Source organism: Eschscholzia californica, unplaced genomic scaffold, assembly GCF_041429995.1.
Source record: "Eschscholzia californica isolate CP2 unplaced genomic scaffold, dmEscCali1.0.p SCAF_5, whole genome shotgun sequence".
NCBI classification, from domain to species: Eukaryota; Viridiplantae; Streptophyta; class Magnoliopsida; order Ranunculales; family Papaveraceae; genus Eschscholzia; species Eschscholzia californica.
Genome location: NW_028238472.1, coordinates 52,202,786 through 52,226,470, shown reverse-complemented (window position 1 = coordinate 52,226,470; position 23,685 = coordinate 52,202,786). Strand labels below are relative to the sequence as shown.

The window sequence follows — 23,685 nt, the reverse complement described above, 5'->3', positions numbered from 1 at the left end:
AACTCATATATTGTATTATAAACTACATGTACAGTTTCGTAAATTATATACAATGTTTGTCAAATTTTGACAAAATTTGAAGGTTTTGAGTAGTTTGGTAAACTTATCAAGGCTACTGTTGTGGGTGAAAAGTACACGTAATGGTAAATAAATAAACATAATTTATGTGCACTTATACGTAAATTATATACATAATGGTAAGAACATGAAGATATACGTAAATTATATATACTTTATTGCAAAGTACACGAGATTTGATAGTAAAGCGAAGTATTTCTACTAATGAAATGAGTACTGTTTTGGTGTTAAAGCACGGGTAATGTTCTATAAATTACCCATAATTTACTATAAATTGTGGTAATTTACGATACAGTACATGTACTGTAAATTCTGTTATGAGTAACCGTACGAAAGAACAAATGTTTCATAAATCCTTACGGATTGAAAATCAGATCTGAAGAAAAAAAATGAGAATATCATTAAGCTTAAACTACAAATCTAAAGATATCTGCTATGATGATTGATTGCAATAATGTCAAACTCGAGTTGAAGGATTAAACATCAAGATCAAAAACATAAATGAAATTTTAAGAGAGAGAGAAAGAAAATAAACATCAAACATTCGATTGATGATTGATAATCTGATCTCACGAAATATCAAAAACAACAGAAGATTAAACATAGATCTAAAGAAATATGATATTATCACTGGATGCAAACATAACATACTAACTTTGAAGAAATCATTGAATAAGGAATAAACATAAAGATCTTAAACAGTTATGAAAATTTTAGAGAGAGAAAATAAACATCATACATTCGAAGTTAATGAATTAGTAAACAGATCTTATAGATATGTATCATAAATCTGATACGTTTTATAATAGAGCGAAATAATTAGGGTTTTAGTTATAAGAAGAAATATTAAATATTAACAATGGTGTTTATAAAGATTTCGAAAGTATTAAACCTGATAAATGATGAATTTGGACAGCAATATAATGTAGAAGAAGAAGATTTTCTGAGTTTAATGGAGGTTTGTCAACTAAATCGGTTTTAGAGAGATCAAATAAAGAGTTTCCGTTACTGAAAATAATGAAGATATCCTTACTTTGAATAGAAACATGATTGGAGAGAAATATGGGAGATAATAATGAAGATATCCTTACTTTGAATAGAAACATGATTGGAGAGAAATATGGGAGATAATAATGAAGATATCCTTACTTTGAATAGAAACATGATTGGAGAGAAATATGGTAAATAAATATGGAAAAAGATATGCATAGATTTCGAAGATAAATCAGTTATAAAATATGGAAAGGTTAGATTAGGCATTATGAAATAATATTTATTCTAGAGATTTGTGTTTTCTCTCTAGATGAGACCAAATGGACTAGATATCCATTTATATTATTTTTTTGGTTTTAAAACCTTTTATAGGATTAGAGAGGATTATATCTACTATTAGGACCCGTTTTTTGGAGTATAAACACAAAAATTCAAATAAATAATTGTGATATGATCTTATTTCTGTTTGGCCATTTAGTTTATATGTATATGACTATACGTGCCTGCATCCAGGGGGCTCGGTCAGTTTTATAATCTCATCTTAGTTATTAAAGATACAATTGGGAGATACAGTCCAAACACTTAGAGATAAATTTGGGAGATAATTGTAGGAGGTGTGATATCAAAATATTGAAGAGGAAAGTATATTCTAAAAAAAGATATACCATTCTCTTGTTATATAGATCATATATGTGTGAATGTATATACCGATAATTTTTTTTTTGAATACATATATACTGATAATTCATTATTTCATATGTGTACATCGAAAAAAATGAAATAAACAAGTAACAATAAACTATATTTTGAACCAAAAAAAAGTAACAATAAATTATATAAAATGCTAATTATGTTTGAAGTAACATTTTAAGATCTAGAATAATACATCTTACTGTATGATGTTCTGCTAGCTTGTCTTCTTATACAAGCGACGAGTAATCAACTAAAATAAATATTTGTATATCAAATTTTATTTTAATTATTTGTTGAAATTGTTAGGCAACCTACTTTCATCATTAAGAACGCTACTATTTACGTTTTATATTTATTTCATATGTACTTTCCGACACATTGAAATATTTGTTTAGACAAAATTGTGAATCAAATCAGTATAGAAATAAATTATTGAGAATTATTTCGAACAAAAAAAATCTAAGAAAGTGGAAGCAATTATAAAAAGAGTTTCATTTTTTCATTTCAAAAGATAGTTAGGCCAAGGAATAGGGAATATTGATAGCAAAACCATGACCAAATTGTTTTTGTACATATCCATTTTGTTTTATGGTGAGTTAAGTGTTGTCCCTACTTTATTTGTATGGTTGCTATGAGTAACCTAAAAACCAAACACATTAAATTAAGAAATTATCTCACTTACCTCATATATTGCTCAAAGTGTAAAAGAAACCCCAAAAGAGAAACTTAAGAGAGCTAGCTAGTAGAAGAAGAAAGAGAGAGAGAGAGATGTCATCATCTTTACTATCTTGCAAGAAGAGTAGTAGTAAGACACCATGTTGTGGGAAGGTGGGATTGAAGAGAGGACCATGGACAGTTGAAGAAGATGAGATTTTGTCAAATTACATAAGGAGAGATGGAGAAGGAAGATGGAGAACTCTTCCGAAGCGTGCTGGTCTTCTTCGATGTGGTAAGAGTTGTCGTCTTCGTTGGATGAATTATCTTCGACCTTCTGTCAAACGAGGTCAAATCACATCTGATGAGGAAGATCTCATTCTTCGTCTTCATCGTCTCCTCGGTAATAGGTATTCTTCTTCCTCCTCCTCCTTAATTTCTAATAGTTGGTGTAGTTCTTAATCTTCTTTCTCTTAGGACTTTAATATTCTTGGTTAATGACTTACATATATATAGGTGGTCACTGATAGCTGGAAGAATCCCCGGTCGCACAGATAACGAAATCAAGAACTACTGGAACACCCATCTTAGTAAGAAATTGATAAGCCAAGGGTTAGATCCAAGAACTCACAAACCATTAAAAATAAACACTAATCCTAACTCTTATCATCACCATGAGGATCATCTTTATGTATCTTCAATGCCATTACATGTTGAAGACCTTCCTAGTACTAGTACTTCTCTACTACCCAAACCAAACCCTAATTTCAAATATAGTACTCTTTCCTCTAGTACTACTACTTCAATATCTGCACATGAAATATTGGGTAATATTGGTGTTGATAACAACAAAGATCATTATCTTGATAGAATTGCAACTCTAGATAATCAAAATCAAGATTTAAAAACCATTTCAAATAGTGGGTTTATGATGAGTTTGCAAAATATCGAAGAAGATTTAGTCGTTAATACCGATCAATATAACAACACCAACGACGATATCTTCGCTTCTTTCTTGGATTCTTTGATTAGTGAAGAAGTTTATACTCATCATCATCAGTCCAATATCAATCATCAAGAACATCCTTTATTTGGTAGTACTATTATTTCTTCACGAAATAGTTTTGGTTATGACAATTTAATGGAAGCACCAACTCCATTGTTCTCATCTTGTGATACTACTACTACTACTATTACTAATACGTCTGCCCTATTCGATAATCGAGATGAAGATTGCTATATGAATGATCATGTCTGAAAATCATTGCAAAGAGAGATTAGTCGGAGAAGTCGAATATCATCGAAAAACAGGTTGTGAGTTATTATTTCATAATATATGTTTTGAGAGAAACAATCAAGATGTATTTTACTATAACTTTTGTTCTATCTTTGTTGGTATTGGATTTTTTCGTAGTAAATTGAACAATGGTGGTATAACATAAACAGTAAACAGAAGATAATTGATTTCTTATTGTCATTATTTATTGTAGTTTATTGCAAAATTTGCTACTTTTACTTAAATAGATCATTTGCTCTTCTTTTTCTGTTAGGGCATTAGAAATCTTGGTTTATATGCTAACTGCTACTTACTTATGCATCTTTTCAATATAAGCCATTGCTAATGACATTGAATAAATAAATGACCCCAAAACTGAGGTCCACCACATGCCCAATGGTGATGTGGCAGGCTTCAATATACCAGACTATGGAGAGAGTGAAATGACCTATCTAATTCGAGTCGGTCACATCACCATTTGGCACGTGCAGGTCAATTAGCATTTCTAGAATATATGTAGTTTAGAGTAGATCTAACAACAAACTGATATAAGTACCATCTTAATTGGTAAAGATAAGCTTTTTGCGTTGTATTTTTTCCGGGGAGTTTTATAGGGGCCCCTCATAAATGTTATGGCGCCTCCTTCCTTCACAATCTCCTTCTCAAATTTTCCTTCAAGGAGACGCCTATAACACTTACAAGGCCGCTTCTAAAATTACCATTGTTTTTTGTATGACCAAGAAAAGGAAGATCAAATATGAAGCCTAGGTAGCATATGAGATGACTTTGAGATTAACAATCTAAGTCCACTACCAGTAAGCCCATGAGGTCATGCAATCATACTATACTGGAAGTCAGTTTGCCACATGATTTATCTTTGTATTTAACACAAATAAAGTAAAGTAGAAATGTAGGATATGATGATTTTAAGAGTTTTTATATAATCAGTAAGGCCAAGACGTCTTGATGGCACTTGTACAATTTATTTGTTCACTATGTACTTTCATGTTATGTGTTCATGATGTATCTATATCATACAATCTAGTGACTCTTAGAGTACAATTATCAGAACAGACTACCAAGTTACATCTAGTTGAGTAAGAAAACAATTAGATAAAAATATCAACTCCTTACTGGATGATATTCAATTTCTAACCGAAAAGTATTGCCCCTTAAATGACAAAAGAAATTGTAAAACAAAATGTAAGTAAGGATTTGATGGATTTCAGGCCTCCTCTTTATTTGGAAAATTAAAATCCTCCTCTCATTTTAGTTTTGAAAGAAATACAACTTCCACAAAAGTATCTTATTTTGCTCCCATCTTTGATATTGGTGGCCAATACGTGGACAATCGTTTTTTTATATGGACAACTATCTTACGTGGACGACCAAAATAATTAATTTTTTTATATGGACACCAGTTTCTAAGGGGACAACTCTCTATTATTTTCACTCAAGTCCTCTTAGAATTAGATGTATTATTTTAACACCTCCCTCTTTTCTCATAAATCCTAAGTAAGTTTGATCTTCTTCTACTACTTCATCTTCACCATAAATGCTAAATGGCCTAAAATATTGAGTCGACCACATGCCGACGCCTAGGCTATGTGGCTGACTTTCACCGGACAGACCCTATCCGTCCAGTAGGAGTCAGACATATAGGCTTTTGGTCCAATAATTATTCAAGCCATATAGCTTTACTCAAACTTTATATTAACATTAATTTGCCAAAAATGTTTGAAGTACACTATCTATTTTTAACAATGATACCAGAGGCAATATAATATTTTCATTCACTTTAAAAGAACAAAATGTTACCTGACCTGAATTTTGGAACTGACCACAAGCCAGAATGGTACAGCTCCAATTTACCAGCCCATGTGAAGCGAATTGGAGTCGACCACGTCACTATTGGGCATGTGATCATAGACTCCAATGATTTAATGTGTTTTTGTTAGTTATCGGCAGTCAACGACGAGGGCGTACCTGATTTTGTTGATGATTTAATGTGTTATTACTCCATGTGATGTGCCTGGTTTACTCTCCAAACCCTACATTATAAATACACCAACCATTCTTGGTAGACTTTGGATGTGACTTACAAGCAATAAATGGTGAAGTTTGGGGTGTTCAATATGGATGAGAAGTAGACGAGTTCACACCACACTATGCCAAGGTATTTAATTGATTCCAACATGTTTAAAACATTTGTGTTCAATTAGTGGTGCCCAACGGGCCGTGCCGTGCCGGCACGACCCGTTTGGCAGCCGTGGCGTGTCAGACACGCCACGGCCACGCCAGGCACGGCTCAAGCCGTGCCGTTCCGTGCCCAGACCACAAAGGTCTGGGCACAGAAACGACCCACGGGAACGGCCCAGCCGTTTCCGTGGCGTTCCCGTAGTCGTTCTCGTGGCCGTTCCGTGGCATTCCCATGACTCCGACCCATTCATAAATATTTTTTTTACTTGTCAAAAAAAAGTAATAAAAGAAACATTACATTTTTTTCAAGTAAAAAATTGTGATGTACAAAAACTTTAGAGTTTATGTCATATCTTTGTTTATTTTATTGGAAAAGAGTTATATAAAGATTCTCCACATTTACTTTATATTTTGTGGTTTAGGTGTGGGGCTATCTTTACCACTTTATTTGTTTATTTTTTTGAAACAAAGTTTTAGTTTCTTTCAACAGAAAAAAATTCTAAGTAAAAAAAAATAAAGTAAAACCTCTTTTGTTAAATTCAAGTATTACTTTTTTTTTAAGTATTACTTCTTTTTTAATTCAAGTATTACTTTTTTTTTATGTTTTTTCTTTTTGTAATATAAAGTAGTTGTCATGAAAATCTAACAATTTGTAAACACATTAGATTATTAGATGAATGAAGTAGAACTATAAACAAAATAAAAATCGAAATAACTCTTTATTAATGTGAAAAATATCAAAATTTGCATCACTATAGTTTAGATACATCCCAACTAGGTTGGCACCCACCTAACTATCAATCATTTGCAAAAAAAAATAATAATACAAAATTGACTTAATAATAGAAATCATCACTATCACCAATTTCATCACAATGGGGTGGGGGTGTACAACACCCTCAAAAGAGGGTGTTGTACACCCTAAGTAACTTTTTAAAATAAAAAAAGTTGAAAGTGTTTTGAGGATGTTAGTACACCTTAAGTAATTCTTAAAAAATCAAACAACTAAATTGGGTCGTTGCTAGCGTGTCGTTGTTGTCGTTTCCGTTCCGTGTCGTTCCGTGCCTACGGATCGTGCCGTGTACGATCCGTTCCGTGTCGTTCCTGCGTGTCTAATGGGTCGTGTTTAACGGGTCTGGGGCTCTAAAATCCCAGCCCCGACACGGCACGCCAGACCCGTGACGGGTCGGCACGGCACGGAGCGGACCGTTCCGTGCCGTTCCGTGTCCTCAAATAAACGGGTCGTGCCGGTCCGTTTCCGTGTCGACACGACCCGTTGGTCACCACTATGTTCAATATTGGTTAGCTCAAAAAAAGAAAAAATCGGGTTGTCTCCTATATTTATGTTAAAGGAGTAAAAAATGTCACTTTAAGTTATTTAAGACAACATAGTAACATACTGCCAATGAAGACTTATTTTATGTATAAATAACAAACAAATGTTCTGAACCTCACTCCTGTAAATTTAGATTCCGAGTCAATTTTCACATATGATTTTTAAAACAAAATTCATAACCTATATATATATATATATAGCAAGATAGAGTCTGAAATCTAGATTACGGTTGCCAAAAACTTACTCCCATAATCCACTGCAGATGATCGTATTATTATTGCTTTCTACTGATAGGTTAGCAGAGTTCGATTATTCTTCATTTTTGAAAAACCATGCTAAATTTTGGAAAGAGACAAAGCTCCACTTTTCTTCCCATAAAGAGTTTTTTTTGTTCTTTCGTTTTTCTTTTCTAAATAGGGGATTTAATTTGAATTTAGCAATCTACATATCAAATAACACTTATTTGGAGACAACTAATCCATCTTAGTTGTGAAAAGATAATCACAATGATGGTAATAGAGACTTTAGTTAGGGACTTAATCTTTTACATACTTGACAAATCTATAGAATTACTTATTTCCTACTCCATAAGACATTTTTCTATTTTCCTACTCAACTTGATTGGTCCCAAAACAATCTTATATGCGTCAAACCACTAACATTAAGCAAGATTCAAGAAAAACCCACATTCTAATATCATTCAAAATCAAGTCTAAATTATCAAACAACTCATTCTTCTTTCATAGTATAGTATAGTAGAAGAGGAGAGAGAGACAGAGAGAACTCACTTGCAACTTCACTTGAAGAGGCAATTGATGATGATAATGGTGATCAATTGCAGAGACATCTTAATGGGTCATATGATCTTATGAAGTAAAAGAGACAACAAATGTGTTGCCTTTAATAGTTGAACCTATAATATTCTTCTTAAAAGGACTGCAAACAAAGGGGATTTCAAAAGTAATAAAGTTTTATTCCAAACCCCCCTGAACAATTGTCAAATGCTAAATAGTACTTAATTGGATCGAATGTTTGTTGAATGCGTTTGACTAATCTGTTGTTAAGAGATCAGCGCTATAGCGAAGACGGTAAAACATAACCATAGTTCTTCTCTTTCTTGAAAGGTAGATTAGAGAAAGATGAAAATCAACCCACTAACCCAAATAGGGAGCTAATTCTAATTTTAAAACTTAAAAGGGGGTGATCCAAATCCCCAATCAGTAGGGTTTGATGAACTTGGGATTTAAGATGGAAGAACAGATGGTAAGTGGGAAATTTGACTGCTAGATGAGTAAAGTCATATGTTTTAGGGTTTAAAGGAGGAATGTAATATGGATTAGCAACCTTTCTTTTCTACCCTTCCACCTTTCAACTACTTTTATTCAATGACGGGCAAACAGTTCTATAACAATGCCATTTTTCTCGAATTTAAATCTAGTCTTAGTGTCTTATTTGACATATCAATAGCGTGACCTAAACCTTCAATAGCATCATCTAAAAGCCGTCCCGTACAATCTTTTTCGGATAAATGTTTGCTTTTGTCCGAAAGAATCACTTGGGTCGAACAATACAGACACGATTCAAATCCATACAAGCTATATCAAGACAAACCAAGTTTACTCAAGTCTGTACTAAAAAATTTGAGGAAAAGTAATTCCACGGAGACTGAGATCATCTTTAACAATTCAAATTTTCAAAAGATAGGTAAAGAAGTGAACAAAATACCCGAATAATTCATTACCATGTTATAAAGTATAGGCTAACTCTGATTTCTGATTGAAAGAAAAAGAAAACAAAAACTCAAGTTACGACCAACAGAGATGAATCCTCCATCGTCGAGTTGTTTCAGTTTAACCAACAAAAACCCAATTCAGCGATTAGCCTTGGCGACACGCTCGATCTCGTCTTTCTTCTTGATGGCGTAACTGTTATTACATTAACCAGAGTAAGTACTTCATCAGGGAAAAATATGAAAGACAATATGATCGAATAGAAATCAAGATAAGATTCTTTTCGGACCTGTTTGAAGAACCCTTGGCAGCATTAACAAGCTCATCGGCTAAGCATTCAGCAATTGTCTTGACGTTCCTGAAAGCACTCTCACGGGCACCGGTTGTAAGTAGATAAATGGCCTGGTTGACACGTCTTAGGGGAGAAATATCAACAGCTTGTCGCCTTACAACACCAGCTGACCCAATTCGAGTAGCATCCTCTCTTGGTCCACTGCACATCAAATGAGAACACAAGAATTGTCGTTGAAGGAAAGCAAAAGTTGGAAGCCGTACTAGTTTGAGCCCATAGGCGGGCCAACACTGGCATTGAACTGAATCTTAGAAATGGTATTGAGTATTAACAATTGCAGTCAAGTTGGGTTCTTATAAGTCCTTTGATCGAGTACTAAATACTAACTCATTTCAGGAATTGGATAACGCTAAATCATCAGTAATCTATTATAATGGGATTCCCTGCCCAAGGTCGGGCAGAACAATAGTTGAGTTCATGAACCTTGTGATTCATTATATCAAAACAGACATAGTCCAAATGCCAATCTGGCGACGGTAGAGTGAAAATAAGAGATGAGGTACCAATTTACCTGTTGATCACAGCATCGACAATAACTTGAATAGGGTTGAGATCAGTGAGGAGATGGATGATGTCCATTGCATGCTTAACGATACGAACAGCCATGAGCTTCTTTCCATTGTTGCGCCCGTGCATCATGAGGGAATTGGTCAACCTCTCCACAATGGGACACTGAGCCTTTCTGAACCTCTTCACGGAGTATCTCCCAGCTGTGTGTGGGACATATGTTGCATGCCTAATTGCAACACCGATGTAATCTGCCAAAGATATGTCACTAACCTGCACAGAACACACAACAATGCTGATGAGAAGGTGGATGGCACAGCACATTGGGGTTCCCAAGGGTCCGGAGAGAGAAATTACATTTTATGCGAGCAAAAGTTGATGAAACTATACACCCTTTATAGAATTCATTCATCTACCAAACTTAAGCTCAAAATAAAGATGGAAGTTTCTAATGATAGAAACACAGAGGAAAAGGATCAACACAGGCAATCGGAAAATTAAACACATTAGATTCAGTACCTCCCCCCCTCTGCCTCCATTACTAGAAGTTCTGTATCAAAGGGTTTTTCCAACTCCATACAATTCTTCCACCATCATTCTCACACTAAGATATTTTTTCACATGTCACACAAGCTTGCTGTAAAACCCTTCTCACAACATTAAAATGATGATATTGATGCCTATGGATTTTAGGAATTCTCAATAAGACAATTGACGGTATATACAATAAGTCTGAATCTTCGGGTTGCTAACACTTTTTCATGTAAAGTTCTATAATACTATAAACAAGTGCAACAATTTGTGAAACCCTAGAAAATCAAGAGAACCCATCTACAAATCACAGATCATGTATCACTTTAAGGAATAAAACACTGAAAAAACTACAAGGTTGTTAACATTTTTCTCCAAATTCTCTAACCCTATAGAGGAATTTGGTTTTCAAGTTCAAAAGATCAATCTTTTAAGATCATGACTAGATTAGGGAAATGAACATTGATTAGCTTGTATTAGTTGCTGAAAAACAAATGGATCTTTTATCAATCTAGATTTCACCACTGAAGTAGCAGCAAATCGATTCTCACATTATCAGAACTTATAAATGAAATCAAAAAAATGCGAGGAGTAAATGGATTGAAGATTAAATATAAAGAAATGAGTAGTTAGGGTTTCTGAGAAAGATGAGAACACTCACAGCGACTTCATCGAAGGACCACTTGTTGAAGAGCTTGACGTCTGAATGAACTAGGGCATCTGGGTTAGTAGCTTCGATCGTTTCCGCCATTGTCGACCTGTAGATTTCTCAAAGCTTCTCTTGCTTCCTCCCCTTAAAACCCTAATTCTTCTCTCTCTCTCTCTCTCTCTCTACCAAGATTGCCTCTTTAACCTATTTATACTGGATCAATATTGTTTGTAAACCCTAACTCTGTGATAACGTCAAATACCCTAAACTCTTTTACATTTGCCTCCGCTTATAATCTCATACTAGTATTAGACCCCCATTTTTTATAAGTCAATGTGTTTACACCCCTAAATGGACGGAAACCGTCAATAATGACGTGAGGGGGATACTAGGTCAAATCGCGCATCACTGGCATTTATACCCGTTGACGAATTCCATCTATTAGGGGTTCTAAAATTATACTTTAAACAAAAAAAGTTATCTTAGTTTCAAATTCACCGTACAAATAAGCTCTAAGATGAGTCATTTTTTACATAATAATCTTGAAACAAATATCCAACATATATCAGTTTGTAATTCAGTCCCGCCTGGACGCCAAATCTAACGTGGATTGGATACGAAGTGTGGTTTTTATGTGAGTCGTTTAAACGTGTGGTGTTTTGGAGCGTGGCGAGTGTGTATCTTGATGTGGTCAAGAGGACGTTTCCAAAAGTATGCCACACGTGGATGGTTTATTCTATTATAAAGAATTGAACACTTTCTTAGTGAGTCGTTTTAAAGTTGTGTTTTGGAGTGTCAAAGACTAAAAATGGATGATAGTGTTGGTGGGTCAAACTGTTAGATTGTATATAATGCGTTATCTGTCTTGAGATAGTGTGTTGAAAATTAATCTGACATCGGTGGGAGACAAAGTTTGTTGCCCAATGTTACAAGTATAACACACTTAGGCAGTCTTGATTGTTTGGAACCTATTTTTTGTTTACACCACTAATACTAAGAAAACAGAAATTTTTAGGTCTGTAGAAATTAAGTTTTATTGTTAAAAATTCTAATTTTATTGCCCTAATAATGTTTGTCGCCTCTCACAACAATAACATTCAACCCAACAATTACAAGAGGCCTATGTAGTAACAGAAACATGGTAGTCTAATCAAATATGTGTCCATATCAAAGATAGGTAGAAATTTATTTAGAAAACATAGATTATACAATCTCTAGTTATTGCATCATAAACTATTATCTTGCTGATAAATCTGAGTTGGTTTTTCGTATTTATAAGTTGGTTTCCACTTATGATGGCCGACTGGACGTCTTTCAGTCAAGTAAGACGTGCATATTTGAGCCGCGAAATATTAAAGAAACCCATAACCCATCAATTTTTTTTTTTTGGGATAGTATTGCCTATAGTGCAATTACATGACATACAACAATTTATCCCCAAGGAAGTTCTTATTTTGGGAAGGAAAGCAACATAAAAAAGATTATTGAACCATATTACACATTCCAGGGTGAGTAGTGCACCAAAGAGGTTGAATAGGCTCAGCCCCAACACCTCTACCCACCATTCTAATACGCCATTCATTCAACCGATTGGTCGCCTCTGCATACCGTTTCTTCCCCGTATCGTCTTTGTTTCCCGACCACAGACTCTCTGCCATTGCCGATGTTCTCGGCCATAATCGAGAATCTAGAACAGTCGGATCAGCTTGTTCCGACCATAGAGCAACTTCACCACCAAGAACTAACTTTGCTTCTTCTTCACTTAACCCATAGGTTATATCATAATCATATATCCTTTGCCATGTCTTAAATGGTCCACACCAAGAACCCCCATTTCCTCCATTATAATTAAACGGTTTACCCGGAACGTCGCTTATTTGTCTGTCATACCGACTGTCATTACCGACAAAAGAACCATGCCCACAATCTAAATAGTAAAACTCGGAGGAAGAAACGATTGCTCGATACCCAGCCGAAACTATTCTTTTAGTATTGTTCGGGCCATTATTCCAAGTTTGTAAAATTGTGGTTTCTTTAGGGAGAATTAAAGGACTTACCTTCACATTTGCATCCAACAAAATGTCTTCCCAATAAACAACATTAGTAGTATGATTTTGAGACATGATCAAAGGAAGTGTAGAGTTAATGAAGATGTCAAGGATTTGACTAAGTGTCCCACCATTCGATAGAAATTTTTGAACCGTTGGATCAACTTTCCAACAACCAGGGATTATCTCGTCGGCACCAGAATGGTAGAACCCTTCGGGAAATAAAGAAGCAGTGTCGCGAAATACATTTTCAAGGACTTCATACGTTTTTGGGTTAAGAGGATTCAGGTGTCCAGTTCCTGGTTCGGACGCTAGTCGGTCCTCCCATTTAACGCCATCTCCCCACCAAAACATATTTGCACATGTAACGATCTCTGGGTACGCTTCTGCCCACGATCCCGTATGCCCTGTAATTTTCACATCTCATTTATACTATCGTACTTTTTTTTGATGAAAGTATACTATCGTACTTATTTTACATAGTATGACATGAATTAATTTTGTCCTATTCCCGTATACATTTCTTAAAGTATAATCCATATATTTATAGATATGTATTGAAGTACAATTTTCATACCTTATCAAATTTATAAGGACTAATTATAGAATAGTCTATATGATATGGAATTGCAAATATTCTCTAATATATTATGTGGAAAATGTAATAGTCCCACATTGAATGTCTACATTCTATGCTACAAATGCTAGCTCAAACTTAGTCTTGTACCTAGTGGACACCAAGTCTGAATGTCTAAAACCAAATAATATCAATAACTGCTAAAACTTGAGTCGTTACACAAATTGACCATAAAAATAGAGAGGAAAGGAGAGCTCACCGGGCATGTCAATTTCCGGCAAAACACGAACACCATGTTGAAACCCAAACTCCACGATCCTCTCAACATCTGCCGGAGAGTATTGCATTTCCGGTCCATACGATCCTTTTCCGGCAAGCGTTGGTTCCGACGGCAAAACTAACGGAAAAGAATGAGAATCCGTTATATGCCAATGAAAAACGTTAAGTTTATTTGCACTCATTGCTTTAATAGTCCTCAATATATCTTTCACCCCATAATAATTTCTTGATGTATCAAGCATAACTCCTCTATGTTCAAAAATCGGTGAGTCAGAAACGTGCAAACCGGTCATAACTCGGATTGGGTCACCCCAAACGAGTTGTGAAAACGTTTCAAGACCTCTCATGGCACCCCAAACAGTAATAGCCGTTAGATTGGCCGATCCAACGGTGGGTATTGATAAGGTATAAGATTCATCAACTCCATGTTGTAAAGGGGAATTGAGATCAGAGATAGATAGGGTCAAGAAATCTAAAGGAGGGTAGGTGGTGGACATGTTAATTTTGGGTTTTAGGATCGGATTGTAATTTTCCGATAGGATTAATCGGAGATAGCGATCGACGGCAGGAGAGAGGTGTTTGTGATTCGGGGAGATGATTTTGAAAGTTGGGGAGATGAGATTGGCTTGTGGATTTGGCCATGAGATTACACGTGGTTTAGGCCAAACATTGATTTGGGATTGGGTGGTTGAGATTAAGAGAGAGAAAGTAGAAAGAGAGAGAAAGAATGTAGAGAGAGAAAGAGAAGAAGAATACATTTTGGGTTGTGAAAAGGTTTCAAGATTGGAAGGGAGAGAGGGGCTTAAATGCCCTATCATTGTGACTTTTGTGAGTTAAGAAATGAAAAGTTTCTTGTTTGTTGGATTGAAATTAGAGCTTAATGGTTGGTTTTAGGGTAAAGAAATGAAAATTGATAGGTTGAGGCCTAAGTTAGAGGGTTTTATGGGGTTAAACATGAATTATCAAGTTAATCCTATTAGTCAAGTTTAAGATGTCTAATAATCTAGAGAAGAAAGCTACTAATTGTTAACCTTAAAGTTCCTATTGGTTAAGTAAGATTATAAAGATTTAGAATCGAAATCTATAAAATATTTAGATACATGTTGATTATCTCTAAGATTTTTCGCATGATTACTAAGTAACTTTTTCAGTCACAAATATAAGTAACATTTTTCCTATTTTTAACTAGTTCAAAATCTTATGTTTTAATATCGAAATCTTATGCTTTTCACCAAATAATAAACATAAACAGAATTTATGTTTTAATATACGTTTCCAAATGGCAAAACATATGATAGAAAGACTTGGTTAGTATGAAGTCAAATAGGAGAGTTCAAGTCAAATTTTGTCGATAAAATTCATACCTATAGATAGGGGAAGAATTGGATAGAAAGGTGTAGCTCCACTATGATTTCAATTCTTGTTTTAAAGTAAAAGTTCTCAAAAAAGTTTAGTAAAGGTTGGAGGGACCATTTGCGTCCCTTATCAGCTTATCGCTGAGAGCGAGAGGACAGTAGACTTGATTCATAAACCAAAACAGGATAATTTCAAAAGACTATCATCAAGCAACTGTCTTTTTCATCAAAATCTCAAAAACCTAAGATTCAAAACATCCATAAAGCAAAAACCCTAGTTTAACATGCTTCAAATGTAATAATCCAAGTAGCAGATGGAACGAAGGATATAAAACCTAACCAAAAATCTCTTCAAAACACGAAAAGAAAAAAAATATGATCATCGCAACCTCCTAGCTTCCCTTTCAGACTCGAGCAAGGTCAGAATATCACCCTCTCTGACGGGTCCCTTCACGTTCCTCATGATGAGACGATTCTGATCATCCATAAACTTAACCCTAACTTGGGTCACCTGTCCTCTTGATCCAGTCCTCCCCATGATTTTCACGACGAGTGCAAGCTTCACTTGATTATCCATCCTGCAATCCAAAATTAACAACTTTTAGAAACCAAAAGTCCTAAACCGATTGATCCGAAGTTATTTCGATTAAGCCCTTTGTGTGAAAACCAAAAGACCTAAACCGATTGATTCCAAGTTATTCCGATTAAGCCCTTTGTGTGATCTATTAATGCAGGAAGGTTTAGTCCTAAACTTGTTTACATCTCGGAGATCACAAAGTATTTCAAGAACTGCACAATTGATCCCAAGTTATTTCGATTAAGCCGACTGTGTGATTTACTAATGCAGGATGGCTTAGGCCTAACCTAATCCAAGATAAGAGGTTTAGTCCTAAACTGCAGGATTCCACAATCTTGAACACATACTAAAAACAATAAAACTACATAATCCTAACCTAATGGGCCTATAATCAAGGAATATTTTGTACTAACTACTATCAATATATGCAAGAGAAAATGACGATATCACAAGTCCATGTCGATTACCCAATAACTCATTTTCCCGGAGTTCCAGGAAATATCATGGATACGGTAGCATTAAGATACTTCATGAACTCGAACAAACCGAAATATACAAGTGCATATTATAGCTAATCTATTTCAATAACTACTAATCTTCTTCTTCTAGCTGAAGCTAGCACACTGAAACAATCGTATCAAAACTCTTCAAACTAAACTATATAAGTTACCCATATATTAATTATATTATTTAGTACATTCACAGTGGAACATTACAAACTATTCTAAGAGATTTTAAGCTTTTACAAACAAAGAAATATTCTGAACCCTAAAAACTATATTCTAATGGGTTCCCTACCATGATTATGAAAGCATAACAGTCCCAGACTAGGGTTTGTGAAAAACCCTAGCATAATGAGATTCTAGGTCCATTATGAAATCAATATTCTAATAGTTTAAAACCCATCTGAAGATTATTCAAGAACCCTAATATCCCACAATAAGAACCTCTTTTGAAGCCATAAAACCTATTGGACAAATCGACCAACCCTATTAAGTGCACAAATAACCTAATCGAAGAATAACCCATTAATCTATTTGACATAAACTTGAATTCAGCAATAAAAAACTGGAGATGAATACTAATTCAAGGGACTAAACGAATCCATGTTTACATGTACTGAAAAAAAAACCTAAATGTTGAGAAACGAGAACTAGATAAAGGTATTGCCTTGAACAATTATAATGCAAGTTGAAGATCTGGGGAATGTGAAATCGAATACTAACCTGAGATTTGAGCAAAGAAAGGAGGGGGCGAAGAGATTTATCTCCAAAGATGCTGGTAAAAGTTGCCGAGGGAGAAGAAAGAAAACCCTAGTTTTTGTTCTTATACTTGGTTTTTTGGGGTTTAGGGTTAGAAGTATCGTTACAATGTTGTTCTGTCGTATGGGTTATACGTATGATGAGAGCTAATGCCGACACGTGTTGTGCTTTACATTTTAAACTACAAATTTATGAAAATAGGTATACCCACTCGATTGTCATATTACATTTTACTAGGGTATAACCCGTGCTCGGTGGGTAGAGACACCTCTATCAAATACGTCACTTGACGTTGGCTTTAAGATAATTGTGGTTATTCTATACGCGCCCCAAATGGCAGCTATAGGCACCCTTCAAAGCTTAAAGTCTAAGGCCATGTTTGACGCGCGGGAATGACGTGGGAATGATTCCAGATCATTGTTTGGCTTGCGGAAATGGTATGGGCCCGGGAATGTGATTCCCTCAAAAAGGGGTAATAGCAAACCCACGGGGGGAGGTGGGTTTGTGATTCTCATTCCCCCGGAATCACATATATTAATATTTATTGACAAATATATCCTTAACAAAATATTGAATTACCAATTTTATTTTTTTGTAGGATTTGGTATTAATAAGTACTATTTACGTATATGAACAAAATTTAATTTTAGATCAATTTCTATTTAGGTTTACCAATAATATTATTTTAGATAAATTTTTATTAAGATATTTATTTATTATCTTTAAATTCTAACCCTTTGATGTATCGTGTTATTATTTCATATCTACGAATTTGTAAAAATAATACTGATTTTAATATATTACAAAGTTGATGTGTATATTTTATGCTAAAAAAAGTTGATGTATATTTTATTTAGTTTAAGTAAGGGTAAAAGTGAACTTTTACAAATATTTACATTCCTATTCCTATACGAATCAAACACCTAATTAGGAATATGTCAGGAATCAAATTCCCATTCCTGGTCAAACCAAACATCAAACTACAGTAATCTGATTCCCAGGAATCACGTTACGGGAATGTGATTCCCAGGAATCACATTCCATTCCCGCGCCCCAAACATGGCCTAAGGGATCTACATGTAAATGGGGTGCCTACAACAATAATATGGATACCTTTAAGTCTTTGGCCTCAATGGTAGAATCAGACAGAGAGTCCTGAGAGGCGGTGGTTTACTCTGTGGCGGATGTGAGCGGTTCGAGTCCGCTTATCTCAAGCTCATGAACTTAGCCGAGACAAAGGTATATGATAGCACCAAATTTTTCTGATTCGGCAGTTCGATCTATGATTTATCATTCACGGACGTTGATAAGATACTTCCATTTAACAACACCTTAGGATGTCATAGCTTTAAAGTGAAGAAAAATGAGATCTTTGAAAAGATGCTCTTTCTTATAATCTAAACCCTTGGACGAATTCTAATCAAATCTGAATCCTCAGACTTAGAGAGATTAATTCCAACCGTTGGAGATAAATATGGGAGAGCAAATCTTGACTATTGGGAAGAAGGGAAAAGATACCATCCTCCCTTGGTTGTATAGATTTTCACTTAACTACATTTTTAGGGGTTTAAAATACACATTTATGAAAATAATATGTCCACTAAATTTCACGGTGCCAGAGGCTGACATGGATAGTACCTAGTTTAAAGTACATATAACATCTCCAAAACGTACACATCAGTATAAATAATTATAGGTTTGTTGATATTGAATTGTCGTATTACATTTTTTCACTTAACTACGGTAGTTGCTTATATACATTTCAACTATATCCATGGCTTGTTCAACAAAAAAAAAACTATATCCATGGCTCTTAGAGCAACTATTTGATAGAATTAGAGATCATTCTTACAACATACTCCTTGTTGATTATAACTAAAATATATAGTCTCATAGTCACGCTATTAGGAAGACTAACTAAGATACATTCTCAATATTACAATATATCTTTCATAGATACAATCGAGAATATATTTGAAAGATATATAAATAATATTACTCTCACCTCAACCAACGCTAGATGGTTGTTGATGTCTTCATGATTCAATGATAGATATTAATCTCATTTACACTAATAACTAATCTAACCACCTTTATGGCGACAAACTTAAACACCACTTTGTTGTTTCTTAGGGCTATGGTAGTGCAGCCTTTAGGGACATGATGAAAATTTCTAATTTCTCAAGCCCTTCCATGGGCGATTTAGCTTCACCTAGCAATTTGACGATAGCACTACCGACTATCACACCGTTTGCTCCCCATCCCGCAACCTGTTTAGTAACGCACAACTTTCTTCAATATTCGCTTCGTATACAAAAGGAAAAGCTTAAACTCCATGAAACAACGAAAATACTACAGTCATTTAGAATTTTACTAAAAATCTCACTTCAAACACTGGCGGTGACACTAATTTGAAGGAGATTTTCAAAAATTATGTGATCTGATTGTTATGGCCTAGTGTTTGAGGGTATAAGATCACCGATAAAAATCTACGTAAAAAACCATTTCCGTAAAAAAAAAAAGAATTTGTAAACCTTTGTCAAATGTTGTGGTTCTGATAAGCCAAAGCCAACTGCCACTGGTTTCGTTGTTACCTGTATATAGTAGCATTAACAAAAAGGGATGAATGTGATGAAGAGTTGGAGATAAGAAGATGGTTTGATTGATGAGACGATGTGACAAACCTCTCTAATTTTTTGTAGCAAAAATGGAACTTGAGGGTTTACAGTCGAACGGGCACCTGTAACTCCATTCGAACTCGCCTATTAGACAAATATTTGATTAGAACTAATGGAAAATCTGCCAAGAGGTACTATTTGCTTCGTGTGACTTATTCCAGGGTAAAATCGGAATTACACATTTATTCCTCAATTCTTATTCGAAGTTTATTGATGGAATTTATGCAAATCCCGAAATAGTCCTTAATTAGAAGTTTACAACGAATCAAAACGAGCGAGTTAGAGGTCGAAAAAGACAACTTAATGTTAGATACTCAGTTACTCATTACAAATTTATAATATAGAATCAAAAATGAAATTACCACAAGGACTTACTAGGTATATAAATCCTTTTGAAGCTTCAACAATGGTTTTCATTTTCTCTATTGGAGTGTTGGGTGATGTAGCCAATACCTTCATTATGCAACAAAAATAATGTCAATATGGTAAACTTTTTATTTTATCGACTTAATCTGACTCGTCTAGATCTAAAATGTCTGAATCTAAGTCATTTGAGTCTCATATGTTCGGGCCAAAAACATATTAGTCGTTTTAGATGGAAATATTTTATCTTGGACTTATTTTATGTTTGAATGTATACAAATGAATCGGAGTTCAAATTTTATTGTTTCAAATAAAATGACTTCCACTCGTATATAGTCAAAATAATAATAATAAAAAAAATCCTATTAATTGAAGGTTCTAATTATCTCGTGGTAAGAACATAAAATATAGATGGAGAACTAAAATGCTAGAACAAAACTATTACAAATTCGATGCCGTTGTTGAGTGCTTCTTTCCGCAAGATTTCAGTTTCTTCAAGATGGATATCTGGCACCAAAAGACCTAGAGTAACAGAGTTTTGGATAACTAGAATCAAGTACTAAACTTTTGTTAATAATTTTACTTAAACTCGGTTGAAACCCACTAAAGCCACAAAAATGAAATCTATTATACACTTAATAGCAAATTTGTTTTACAAATCATTTTACTCTCGCGAAAATGATTCGAAATTTTGGTTTTACCATGAACACCAACATCTTTAATGGTTTTCATGAACTTCTCCGTGCCAATCTCCAATATCGAATTGTAGTACGATAATAAAACAATGGGGCAATATAATTGTGGGATTACCTGTTCAATCAATGATGAAATTCCAGAGTTAGTATTTTTCTGTCTACTAATAAAAAGTTATACATATACGTATACATCTTAGTACGTAAAATAATTGTATATGGAGAGAGATCTTACGCGTTTTAACATAGACATGATAGCATTAAAGTCGGCTCCCTTTGCTAAAGAACGCATAGCGGCAGCCTAAAATATCGAAAAATGATGTGAGGAAATGGAATAAGAATAGAGAGAAATCAACTTATAGAAAAAGTACTAGTAAAAACAAATTAACCTGGTTAACTGGACCATCTCTCCAAGGATTAGAATAAGGTAAACCTAATTCAATTATGTCTGAACCACATGAATTAAGAAGTTTAAGTGCTTCAGCAGTTGTTGATAAATCAGGATCACCAGCTGTTATGTATGGGATAAATGCAACCTAGAGATATACAGAAGAGTGTAAATCACCTAGTGACACCATATGGTAAAACCAAGTAATGCAAATAAAATTCGAAAAATGCTTACTTTTCCTTGTCTTCTCAATTTGCTAAAGGTTTCAGAGAGACCAATTGTAGGAGATTTAATCATAAGAGAAGAACTTTGCTCATGAAGCTTGATTGAAAATGAAACATTTGGTTTTTGAGTTAGGGAAGGATAGAATTGGTTTTGGGGTTTCTTGGGTTCAATTAGAATAGAATTCATGTATAAACAAGTTGCTGCCATTATTATCCAAGGAAAGAAGCTCTATCTTGTTGGTCTATGAAGATGGGCTTTTATAAATGGAAAAAAGATACACAAATTTTAAGGTTGTTTATTGTGTTATATCACTACTATTGGGATCTATTTATATCTATCTTATGAGGTCAACCAATTGAAATTGTGAAAAAGAATTAGGCAGTCAAAACATTTTTAATTAGTAAGATGTGGTTTTTTTATACTGATTATGTGTCTCAACTGTAGTTATTGTTACAGATATATTGAGAACTAATAACTATATGTCGTACGTGAGTCTATTTCAATGTCTAGGCGATATTGATATCTATCTACCCTACTCGAATATAATATTCTTATATGGTGTTCAAAACATAATAGTGGGGAAATGAATTTTTACTATCAAAGGAAGAAATACAACCAATGAAAGCAACCTTAAATAATTAAGTTGAAACAAATGGCATGGATAATTGAATATATGAGTTGAGTAAGCCTAGAATCTTACGTAACCCATTTCCTATATCCAACACAAGTTAGGTTTATGACAACAAAAAAAACACAAGTTAGGTTAATCATTAAAAATGTGTTTCCAATAGATGTTTATTTTGTTCGAGAGAATTGTTCAGCCAATAGCGAAGTATATATGATCAAACAAAACTGATAGAAGATGATACAAAATTAGACCTATCCCGGACTTGAGTAAAAATTAACCATCTATCAAAAAAGTAAAAAAGTCCATAAAGAGAGAAAAAAAATTGACCAAAAAATGAGGATCGTTTATTTTGTAAGATAGACTTTGACTTTAGCACTTTCGACTCGTGATCCAGTGTATATATAAGTAATTGGGTCTTTAACAAAAAAAAAAAAAAGTAATTGGGCTTCTCAGTTTTCTTTTCGGTGGGTGATTTGTGGAAATAAGAAATCTATTTGGGGTACAAAGTTTAAGGTGGAAACAAAAAAGAATTGAAATTTTTTGTTTCCTCCAAACACTTCAACGTTTCAGCTTCTTCTTCCATCTTCTTCCTCTCCCACTACCACCATCAACTCTAGCGGCTTCCACCACGAATTTCGGCATCTTGCCCGAAAATTCTCGCGACCTCCACCATTAACGTCAATGATCTGGAAGAACCACATCCAGACGACCTTCGCCTGATTTTCAAACGAAGGGTTCCAGCAAAGGGACTCTCCTCTTCACTAGAACTTAGAGAGTCAGTGAGAGGGATGGAGAGAAAGAGGAGAGAGAGAGAGAGTGGTCGCCGACCAAGAGTCGGTCGTCGACTCTCTGCCGGCAACATAAGAGGCTGTGTTTGGCTAATTCTTTGTTTGTTTTTCACCCTTTAAAACACCCGGATACTATTCTTATTTCCTCAAACCACCCAACTTCTTTTCTAGGATCACATTTTTGTCGTGCTATTCATGTTTGTACTTGTTCTATTATTGAATCCAAGTATACTTGGGGGGGGGGGGGGGGGGGTTAGTGGATTGAGACATTCCAAGACATTTCAGGATTGTGAAATGTCTGGGGCATTCAAATCCAAACATTTGGGAATCCTGAAATGTCTGAGGCATTCAAATCTAGGCATTTGAAAGTCCTGAAATGTCCGAGGCATTCAAATCTAGACATTTACAAATCTCCGAATGTCTGTGACATTCAATTATAGACAAAATATTTGCGGACTTTGGTAGACTTCATAGTTTGATGGATTTTGTAAAGGATTTGGGACAAATTTGGAGCCAAAAATGTCTTTACAAAAACAAGAGACATTTGGAGTCCATCATGTGATTAAACAACAATAATAATATTAAAATAATAAATTACCACCAAATGTCCATCAATGTCCACAAATATTTATAGATGTCTACGAAAGTCGAAAAATATATTTTTGAAATGTTCGTACAGACATATTATTTAATGTGATTAAACAATAATAATAATATTAAAATAACAAATGTCTATCAAATGTACATTGTCCACTAATATTCGCAGATGTCTACGAAAGTCGAAAAATATATTTTGAAATGTTGTACAAATATATTATTTCATGAGA

At 34.5% G+C, this 23,685-nt stretch overlaps 4 protein-coding genes and 1 pseudogene across 6 annotated transcripts; 1 reads left to right on the top strand and 4 right to left on the bottom strand.

Moving 5' to 3' along the window:
- The first annotated feature begins 2,274 nt into the window (after nucleotides 1-2,274).
- Nucleotides 2,275-3,887, top strand: LOC147540453 (uncharacterized). Its single transcript, XM_086640923.1, has 2 exons — nucleotides 2,275-2,828; nucleotides 2,935-3,887. Exons 1-2 carry the CDS (start codon nucleotides 2,533-2,535, stop codon nucleotides 3,674-3,676), a joined length of 1,038 nt encoding a protein of 345 aa, XP_086497049.1. The 5' UTR covers nucleotides 2,275-2,532; the 3' UTR covers nucleotides 3,677-3,887.
- A 5,018-nt stretch (nucleotides 3,888-8,905) lies between these two features.
- Nucleotides 8,906-11,263, bottom strand: LOC147540452 (small ribosomal subunit protein uS7-like). Its single transcript, XM_086640922.1, has 4 exons — nucleotides 11,011-11,263; nucleotides 9,823-10,091; nucleotides 9,249-9,452; nucleotides 8,906-9,154 (listed from the first exon to the last, which is right to left on the bottom strand). The coding sequence occupies exons 1-4, from the start codon at nucleotides 11,098-11,100 to the stop codon at nucleotides 9,100-9,102; spliced, it is 618 nt and encodes a 205-aa protein (XP_086497048.1). The 5' UTR covers nucleotides 11,101-11,263; the 3' UTR covers nucleotides 8,906-9,099.
- Nucleotides 11,264-12,350: 1,087 nt separating this feature from the next.
- HEXO2 (beta-hexosaminidase 2) lies at nucleotides 12,351-14,951 on the bottom strand. The gene is made up of 2 exons (XM_086640921.1): nucleotides 13,883-14,951; nucleotides 12,351-13,453 (listed from the first exon to the last, which is right to left on the bottom strand). The coding sequence occupies exons 1-2, from the start codon at nucleotides 14,718-14,720 to the stop codon at nucleotides 12,480-12,482; spliced, it is 1,812 nt and encodes a 603-aa protein (XP_086497047.1). The 5' UTR covers nucleotides 14,721-14,951; the 3' UTR covers nucleotides 12,351-12,479.
- A 512-nt stretch (nucleotides 14,952-15,463) lies between these two features.
- LOC147540450 (small ribosomal subunit protein eS28 pseudogene) lies at nucleotides 15,464-17,207 on the bottom strand (annotated as a pseudogene). Its single transcript, XR_015226038.1, has 2 exons — nucleotides 17,061-17,207; nucleotides 15,464-15,835 (listed from the first exon to the last, which is right to left on the bottom strand). The product of XR_015226038.1 is annotated as a small ribosomal subunit protein eS28 pseudogene (transcript).
- Nucleotides 17,208-18,895: 1,688 nt separating this feature from the next.
- LOC147540449 (tryptophan synthase alpha chain-like) lies at nucleotides 18,896-21,831 on the bottom strand. 2 transcript variants are annotated; one of them, XM_086641260.1, is made up of 9 exons: nucleotides 21,452-21,831; nucleotides 21,219-21,365; nucleotides 21,065-21,130; nucleotides 20,839-20,947; nucleotides 20,583-20,659; nucleotides 20,150-20,227; nucleotides 19,781-19,858; nucleotides 19,631-19,690; nucleotides 18,896-19,366 (listed from the first exon to the last, which is right to left on the bottom strand). In XM_086641260.1, the coding sequence occupies exons 1-9, from the start codon at nucleotides 21,647-21,649 to the stop codon at nucleotides 19,232-19,234; spliced, it is 948 nt and encodes a 315-aa protein (XP_086497386.1). In that variant the 5' UTR covers nucleotides 21,650-21,831; the 3' UTR covers nucleotides 18,896-19,231. The 2 variants fall into 2 exon arrangements, with proteins under 2 accessions (XP_086497386.1, XP_086497387.1); XM_086641261.1 differs by lacking the exons at nucleotides 19,631-19,690; nucleotides 19,781-19,858 and having other exon boundaries at nucleotides 21,452-21,757.
- Between the last annotated feature and the right edge of the window lie 1,854 nt (nucleotides 21,832-23,685).

Bases quoted from the DNA above. Each gene is read 5' to 3' on its own strand.
- LOC147540452 (XM_086640922.1), bottom strand. From the start codon at position 11,100: ATGGCGGAAACGATCGAAGCTACTAACCCAGATGCCCTAGTTCATTCA. The intron at 10,092-11,010 runs GTGAGTGTTCTC...TGTTCTGTGCAG, and splicing joins GGTCCTTCGATGAAGTCGCT to GTTAGTGACATATCTTTGGC. The intron at 9,453-9,822 runs GTAAATTGGTAC...TTTGATGTGCAG, and splicing joins GTCGATGCTGTGATCAACAG to TGGACCAAGAGAGGATGCTA.
- LOC147540449 (XM_086641260.1), bottom strand. From the start codon at position 21,649: ATGGCAGCAACTTGTTTATACATGAATTCTATTCTAATTGAACCCAAG. The intron at 19,859-20,149 runs GTAAGTCCTTGT...TTTGTCTAATAG, and splicing joins CAAAAGGATTTATATACCTA to GCGAGTTCGAATGGAGTTAC. The intron at 19,367-19,630 runs GTTTACAAATTC...GTTACTAAACAG, and splicing joins AACCACAACATTTGACAAAG to GTTGCGGGATGGGGAGCAAA.
- HEXO2 (XM_086640921.1), bottom strand. From the start codon at position 14,720: ATGATAGGGCATTTAAGCCCCTCTCTCCCTTCCAATCTTGAAACCTTT. The intron at 13,454-13,882 runs GTGAGCTCTCCT...TGAAAATTACAG, and splicing joins GCCGGAAATTGACATGCCCG to GGCATACGGGATCGTGGGCA.
- LOC147540453 (XM_086640923.1), top strand. From the start codon at position 2,533: ATGTCATCATCTTTACTATCTTGCAAGAAGAGTAGTAGTAAGACACCA. The intron at 2,829-2,934 runs GTATTCTTCTTC...ACATATATATAG, and splicing joins CATCGTCTCCTCGGTAATAG to GTGGTCACTGATAGCTGGAA.